Raw genomic sequence first — 8741 nt, 5'->3', positions numbered from 1 at the left:
AATAAGTTATATTTCATTCAATGTGACTGTGAGAGGCCACCTCCAAATTCACCTTTCTCTCGTCAGTGGGATATGTGTAATAACATAGTGATCTCGTGGATCCACAACCTTCTTTCTCTGGTAATTCGTAAGAGTGTCCTCTATTGTCAACTTGCCAAAGATGTCTAGATGGAATTGGAAGAGAGGTATGGTCAGCTAAGTGGAATTAGGGTTTATCGGGTAAAAAAGGAACGTGCCTCAATCTCTCAGGGCTCAATGAGGTTTCCTGAGTATTATGTAAGGATGAAAAGTGTTTGGGACGAACTCAGCACATTGACTGTTCATACGGATTCTCACTGGACTTGTGGGGGTAGTAGACTGGATATTCAAAAACGTGAGGAGAATCAAAGGTTCTACCAATTTCTGATGGGTTTGAATAATAGTTATTCCAATGCTAGGACTAATCTGCTTACGACGGGTCCCTTCTCTACTATTAACAAGGCCTACTCTCTTCTGGTGAATAATGAGCGACAACGAGAAATTCAACATCCTCTTTCCTACTTCAGCTTAGAATCTGCTTCATTCTCGGTGGGGGTCTCAAGATCTACTTTTCATCCTAAGACCACCTTTGATCCCAGGAGGCCTAATGTGGTATATAGCTACTGCAACAAACCTGGCATACAATGGAGAAATGTAATAAGAAACATGGATTTCCCCCAAACTTCAAGTTCACCAACAGTAATAAAAGGGTTGCTGCCATTGTCCATACTGAGCTAGATGTTTCTAAGCAATTTGCTCAGCTTGGGACTAGGCCTTTCACTAAGACACCAATTTCCACGTTCTAGCTATTCCGGGGTTGACACTTGAGCAATGCAGCCAACTGCTTTCTTTGTTACAACAATATTATGTGTCTGATCAGTCTTCTACCTCAGTCTCTAATCCTGCTGATTCTGTGAACTTTGTAGGTATCCTTAGTTTCTTTTCTAGCAATAAGCCTGAGTGTTCATTTAGTACTTTCTTGCTTTGTAAAGTTGATAAACACTCTTGGATTTTAGACTCTGGGGCCACTGATCACATGACCTCACATAGTAATCTTCTTTAAAATATTAAACCATTACCCATTCCTTACTTGGTCATCCTACCTAATGGTTATAAAGTCAAAGTAACATGTGTTGGAGATTTACCTTTAACCAATGGTACTATTCTGTCACATGTGCTCTTGGTTCCTAGTTGTCAGTACAACTTGATATCTTTACACAAGATGGTCTCCCAATTGAAGTGTTTGCTTATCTTCAGTTCCTTTGCCTGTTTTATACAAGACTTTTCCATGAGGAGGCCTCCGGTATTTGGTAAAACACAACATGGTCTTTACACCTTGCACCTGCCTCCCTCGACAACTCCTACTACCATCCAACCCTCTTTTTTACTTGTTCTAATATCTCTATTTTCCCTGCTTGTGATAAGAATGATGTTAAGTGTTCTGTTTCTTCTACTCCATTTGTAAATACTCCATATTTGAATAAAATGAACACTCTTTGGCATAGTAGATTGGGGCACATTCCATTTATTAATTTGAAATCTATTCCATATATTTCTCCTTTACTTTCTAGCAAACAAGATTTTATTTATAATATTTGTCCAATGGTAAGGCAAACTAGACTATCCTTCTCCGATAGCACAATTCATACCAATTCACATGTTCAATTAATTGATGTTGACATTTGGGGCCCCTATAATGTTCCTACACATGATGGCTGCAAATATTTTCTAACAATTGTTGATAATTTTACAAGAACTACTTGGACCCATTTACTGAAAGCAAAATCAAATGCTTTTCCTATTCTTAAAGCCTTCATTGCCATGGTCCACACACAGTTTAATTCTAAGATGTTGACTGTGAGATCTGATAATGCCTTGGAGTTAGGATCTAGCCTTTCTACTTCTTTCTTTTACAACGACCATATTCAAGGTTGAAGATCACTATGGTTCGACTAAACCATTCGACGATTGCCTGAGTCAACACAAGAGTCAAAAGGTCACTAACTAGAGCTATTTCTTTCCAAAAACCTTATTTTTAACCATAAGCACGTAGTTAAGTGTGTTGGTACCAAGTGAAGCACGTTTGACTCTTCGAGCATGACTTAATTAGGTGTTTTTATTCATTATTACTACTATTATTACCTAACTACCAAAAACGGACTCAATCCCTTAAGAAGGTTGTCACGCCATCCATCGTTGGGAAGAGTCACCCGGTTCACACAAAAACCACCTTTGGAAAGAACCGTGGCATTAAGAAAACCAAAGGCTTATTGTCCACTAAAACATAAAAAGAAGCAATTAAAGAAAAAAGAAGCTACTAAGTAAAAAATAAGACAAACATAGAGATAAAGAAGCTAATAAGCACCAACTATAGAAAACTAAATGAATATACATGGTGAAGGATAAAAGAGAATATATACATAACGAGAAATAAGGAGAAAATTGTACTAAGTTAATTATAGGCCAATTTGTCTCATAGTTATCAAAATACATCATCAAAACCATCCAAATATAAAATAACTCCACCCCCTCGAATAAAAGTAAGCATTGTCCCCAATGCTTAACAAAATAAGAGTAAAAGAAAGGGTAAGAGTAAAAAAGACTTCCTATGTCGCCTTGGGTATCTCTGTGTCCACAGCAGCGTCACCGTCCTCAGTCTCTTGTAATTGGATCTTATCATCCTCGACTGTGGGAGTAGCTGGGTTGGTGAACATCTAGCGTACCGCCTCAGCAGTGTCGGCAGCCAGGTCTGGCTCGTCAGACTAGCCAGCTGGTGCTACTGGAACTGATAGTGGTGGTGGTGGTGGTGGTGACGGTGCTGGATCTATCAGCATGTCAAATGGAAGATCTCCAGCTGCAACAATCTTGATCACCTCTTTCTGCAGTTTTTCAATTGATTTCTTGGACGCCTGAGATTTCCTCATTTTCTTTACTTGCTTTCCCAGCTCCTCAATCGCTAATCCATGCTGCACCAAGGTGTTCATTCTAGTGGTCTGGTTCTCCAGGAGATTCGTCAAAGTCTCTTCCACTGTCGGAGGTATCTGGGGTGCCGACATAGATGACTGCACTGCAACATGACCGGATAAGTCAGACAGCTTTGCAGTAGCTATCTGTATCTAGTTGTTGAGGCTCGCCAAAGTCTGGGAGAATCGCAGCGTAGATAGTGGAGCAGAAGGCATAAGCACCGACTTCAAAGCCGATGTGGAAGGCACTAATGCTGAAGGACCTGAAGAAGGAGGTGGAGACATAACTGCTGCACTATCATAAGGCTCTGCTAAAGTAGATGGCATGCCAAATGTCTCAACAACTACCCGTCGGGCTCATCAGACTGGCCTGTAGTAGTAGAGGGTTGACCCTTTTTCTTTGGGTTTCCACCACTCATCAAAGAATACCATGAGAAGGGCTTCTTCGCCCGCACCTTGGTATCAAAATCCTTCGGCTCCACCCCCGCATCCGTAAGGTACTCAGTGATAATGTTGGGATATGGGTAGGAGGTGTCACCTTGCCTGCGACCACAGACATGTTGGCCGATATCACGACACCCACATTGATTGGGTACCCAACCATGATAGAGGCGACTAGCACTGCCCACATAGTTGGAAGATTTGTTTCATTTCGACACGGGTCTAGTCTGCTACACACGAATGTTTAACATTCCTTTGCCTCAAATTTAGGGAACCGCTGAATAGGAACCCCTGTTGTGATCCAAGCTGGACGTGGCCCCGGAGTTGCAATAATCTCAGCTAGCCATGGTTGAACTGCATCTCCCAGTGCTAACTTTTCCAGGTATTGCACTGGCTCCACATCCTCAAACCCTAAATACATGTTCAGGGTGTTCTGATCGAATCTCACCTTTAAATTTCTCACTTTTGCTACCTTGGTCCCTTTCTTTATATGCACCACAATGGCGTAAAATTCCCGGACCAGGTATTCCTTAGCATCTACCATACTTTTGGTGTGCCACATCCACCCCTTCCGCTCCCAGAACTATCTTAACACTGCCGGGTTGTATTTGTCAAGGTCTTTAAACATGAATTGAGGTTCAAGAGTGAGCGATCTCACTGGCCACCAATCTAGAAAACTTGTGTAAGGAGCCAGACTAACAAACCTATCTTCCCACATATCTTTCTTCTTCGACCTCTCAAGGCCGGTAACTTTGGTATCACCCCCTCGACCATTATCCGGAATATCATCATCATCCACTGTATTAGCAGGTGCATCAGGGGCATGTGTGGATGAGGGCTCCAAAGCCTGACTATCACCTTCTGAACCCTCAGAAGTGCTCTCAGAGGAGGAAGGCTCGTTTCGGAGTTGATATCTTCCCTGAAGCTGTTGTGGCTGTGATTGAACAACAGGCTGCACTTGCACTGAGTCGCCCTCCAATGCTTCCCTAGATGGGGCATAAAAGCTTGATTCAGCGGGCCCTGCAGCTCTACCTCGGCCGGCTGTGGCTTTCTTACTGATTACCCTTTGAAGGGCGAGGGGTAAATTACTTTTGCCTCTGCCTCTGGAAGGTTCACCCCTCCCCTTTGATGTATCACCACAACCTCGTGATCTAACCATTTTCTATAACAAACAACAACAGGAGTCAGTTCTAGTTCAAGTGCAGATAAACATACATTCACAGAACAAAACATGTTTGCAGGGTGGGAAAGTGCGGTCCGCATAATTGCAAGTGCGGCCACAGCCTGGGTTGTGTGGACCACGCAATTTGAACTTGCAGCCGCAGAAATGAAAATGCGGTCCGAACAATTTTAAGTGCGACCGCACATCTGAAGTGCGGTCCACACAATTTTAAGTGTGACCATACATCTGAAGTGCAGTCCGTATAATTGTCAGTGCGACCGCACTATGAGTACCTAAAAATAGCAACTCTCTGAAGATAGAGATTGGCCTGATCTATGGCCGCACACACTTTTCTACTTCCGCGATGGGATTTCTATGGTCCGTACAATTTTAAGTGCGGTCCGCACAATTTTTGCCTCACCAACTGCCTTAGTCAACACTTCTATGGACCGCACAATTTCTTGTGCGGCCATAGATTTCAAAATCAGATCGGGCAAATTTCTTAAGGGTTTCGATTTATGCACAAATTGGACATGGTAATAGCAATTAAACATGATAATCAAGATACCCATTCCCCAAATAGCAATTAGGAGTTGACCTAATATAATTTACACCCCACATGGATATATAATTGACTTTTAATGACAAATGGTCTAAAATAACTAACAAATTGTAAATTAAACTAAGAATATTAAAGAATCCTAGAAGTGATTTGAACATACCAGTAATGAACCAGTGCTAAGGAATGATCACATATGCGTATCTAGGTGGTAGATGATTGAACAGATATGTGCAAAGTTTTAGTCCCCCTTTTTTTGAGTGCTCAAAGAATGAAAAATTTGTACAGTAGCCTTAGCATTACTATTTATACACAACAGATCTGGCTAAGGAACAACGAGGCAAGTGCGGCCGTAGAATTCCTTCTGCGGTTCGCACTCTGTTACCTGGAGGTCCAATTTCCTTTGATGATCTGTGGTCTGCAGATTTAGCTGTGCGGCCACAAATTTTGGTGCAGACCACAGAATTCGCTGTGCGGCCGCACTTTGGCTGTTTCTCTGACAAACAAACTTCAGAGAGTTTGCATTTTTCCATCTCAATTTGTGCGGTCCTCACAAGAATTGTGCGGCCGCACTTACCTTCTACTGTAGCATTCAAAATTGTACGGCCCACACTTTTCCCATACTTAGCCAATTTTTTCGAGCACAGTTCCTGTAAATCACACTCGTTTTTACAACATACTTCAAATCCAGTTAGCACACAATAAGATCTATCTAAAGAAGAAGAAAAGAAAAAGAAAAAGAAACATGGGTTGCCTTCCAAGAAGTGCTTGATTTAATGTCGTGATACGACGCAAATTACCATCACTTGAAATGAATTACTACCACGACGTGGCCATCACCAACTTTTCCCAGATAATGCTTCACCCGGTGACCATTGACTCTAAATACCTCATCATTTTTATTCTTCAAGTCCAATGTACCAAAGGGTGTCACACCCACAACCTCAAACGGGCCACTCCATTTAGACTTTAACTTTCCGAGAAACATCTGTAACCGTGAATTGAACAATAATACAAGATCACCCTCTTTAAACTCTTTGTTCTAAATGTACTTGTCATGAAGATATTTCATCTTCTCTTTGTATAAGGATGAACTTGTGTATGCATGGTACTAGAACTCATCCAACTCATTCAAATGTACCACCCTTAAGTTGGTGGCGATATCCCACTCAAGATTCAACTTCTTTAAATCCCACATGGCTTTGTGCTCAAGTTCCACCGGAAGATGACAAACTTTTCCGAACACCAATCGACATGGAGACATTCCAATAGGTATTTTGTAAGCCGTCCTATAAGCCCATAAAGTATCATGATGTTTCTTGGACCAATCCGTCCGGTTAGCATTCACTGTTTTTTACAAAATACTCTTTATCTCCCGGTTTGAGACTTTCACTTGATCACTTGCTTATGGATGATAAGGAGTCGTGACTTTATGAGTGACACAATACTTGGTGGGTAAGGTGTCAAAATATTTGTTGCAAAAATGCGACCCACCATCACTTATGATAGCCCGTGGAGTTCCAAACCTTATGAAAATATTCTTCTGTAAAAACGCCACCACACTTCTCACTTCATTGTTGGGTAAAGAAACAGCCTCAACCCGTTTGGACACATAATCAACCGCGATCAAGATGTAGGTATTTCCATAAGAACTCACAAAAGGACCCATGAAATCAATACCCCACACATAAAAAATATCAATCTCTAAAATGGTGGTGAGGGGCATCTCATTTTCTTTGAGATTCCACTGGTCCTTTGACATTCATCACAACGCTTGATTAGATCACTTGCATCTTTGTAAAGAATGGGCCAATAGAAACCGCAACTTAGCACTTTGGCCGCCGTTCTTGCTCCACCATGGTGGTCACCATACGACAAAGAATGACAAGCTTCAAGGATTTCCCATTGTTCCTCCTCCAGTACACATCTTCTAATCACTCTATCCGTACAAATCCGGAAAAGGTATGGTTCATCCTAATAATAGCCTTGACAATCCCGTTTGAGCTTCTTCCTTTGGTTTGAAGAGAACTCATCTGGGATGCTACCACTTACAAGAAAATTTACTAGATCCGCGAACCATGACACCTCTTTCATTGAAATAGCCAATAGTTACTCATCGGGGAAGGAGTCATTGATTTCAAGGCCATCATGTGGCCTCCCCTCCTCCTCCAAACGAGACAAGTGGTCCGCCACTTGGTTTTCACTTCCTTTTCTATCTTGGATGTCTATATCAAACTATTGCAACAAAAGCACCCATCTCATCAATGGGGCTTTGGAATCTTTCTTGCTCATAAGATAACGAAGTGCCGCATGATCCATGTGGACAATTACTTTTGCACCCATCAAGTACGGGCGGGACTTCTCAATAGCAAACACAATGGCAATGAGCTCTTTCTCCGTAACGGTGTATTTGACATGGGCACTATTCATGGTCTTACTAGAATAGTAGACAGGATAAAATATCTTATTGATGCGTTGCCCCAAAATAGCCCCTACCACTACATCGCTTGCATCACACATGAGCTCAAAAGGGACACTCCAATTTGGAGCGGTGATAATAGGAGTAGTAGTCAACTTGAACTTTAGCAATTTAAAGGCTCTCATGCAATCATCATTGAAGTGGAACTTAGCATCTTTCTCCAAAAGCTTGCACAACGGGTTCACCACTTTAGAGAAATCCTTTATGAAACGCCGGTAAAATCCCACGTGGCCTAAGAAACTCCACACGCCTTTCACCGAAGTTGGAGGTGGAAGTTTAGAAATCACCTTAATATTTGCCTTGTAAACTTCAATGCCATTCTTTGAGATCTCATGGCCAAGGACAATGCCTTCCTCGACCATGAAATGATATTTCTCCCAATTGAGCACCAAGTTTGTTTCTTCACATCTTGCCAATACTTTATCCAAGTTTGTGAGACAATCATTAAAAGAATTTCCAACCACCAAAAAGTCATCCATGAAGACTTCCAGGTAACCCTCCACCATGTCCGTAAAGATCGCCATTATACACCTTTGAAAAGTCGCCGGTGCATTGCACAACCCAAATGGCATCCGCTTGAAGGTGAAAGTACCATAAGGACATGTAAATGTAGTTTTCTCTTAATCCTCCCAAGTAATAAGAATTTGGTTATAGCCGGAATACCCATCAAGGAAACAATAGAAAACACGGCCGTCCAATCTATCAAGCATTTTTGTCAAGGAAGGAAAGTGAAAAATAGTCTTTCCTTGTGACTTTGTTGAGCTTACGATAGTCCATACGCACTCTCCACCCGGTCACCGTTCTTGTAGGAATCAACTCATTCTTATCATTGGTGACCACCGTCATGCCCCCTTTCTTCGGGACACATTGAACCGGAGAAGTCCATGAACTATCGAAAATGGGGTAGATAACCCCGCCATCCAACCACTTGATGATCTCTTTTTTGACAACCCCTTGCATGGCTTTATTGAGTCTCCTTTGATATTCAATAGATGGTTTGCAACCTTCCTCCAAGTTAATCTTGTGCATGCAAAATATGGGGCTTATCCCCCGAATATCTGCCAATGTCTATCCAATAGCCTTCTTCCTCTTTTGTAGCACCGCCAATGTAGAGTCTAC

The 8741-nt window shown here is 41.9% G+C and overlaps 1 protein-coding gene across 1 annotated transcript; it reads left to right on the top strand.

Annotated features, from left to right (window-relative positions):
* The first annotated feature begins 168 nt into the window (after positions 1-168).
* Positions 169-756, top strand: LOC117274482 (uncharacterized). Its single transcript, XM_033653794.1, has one exon. It carries the CDS (start codon positions 169-171, stop codon positions 754-756), a length of 588 nt encoding a protein of 195 aa, XP_033509685.1.
* The last annotated feature ends 7985 nt before the right edge of the window (positions 757-8741 follow it).

This window comes from Nicotiana tomentosiformis, chromosome 3, assembly GCF_000390325.3.
Source record: "Nicotiana tomentosiformis chromosome 3, ASM39032v3, whole genome shotgun sequence".
NCBI lineage: Eukaryota > Viridiplantae > Streptophyta > Magnoliopsida > Solanales > Solanaceae > Nicotiana > Nicotiana tomentosiformis.
The sequence above is the reverse complement of the archived record's forward strand: the minus strand, read 5'-3'. Positions and strand labels throughout refer to the sequence as shown.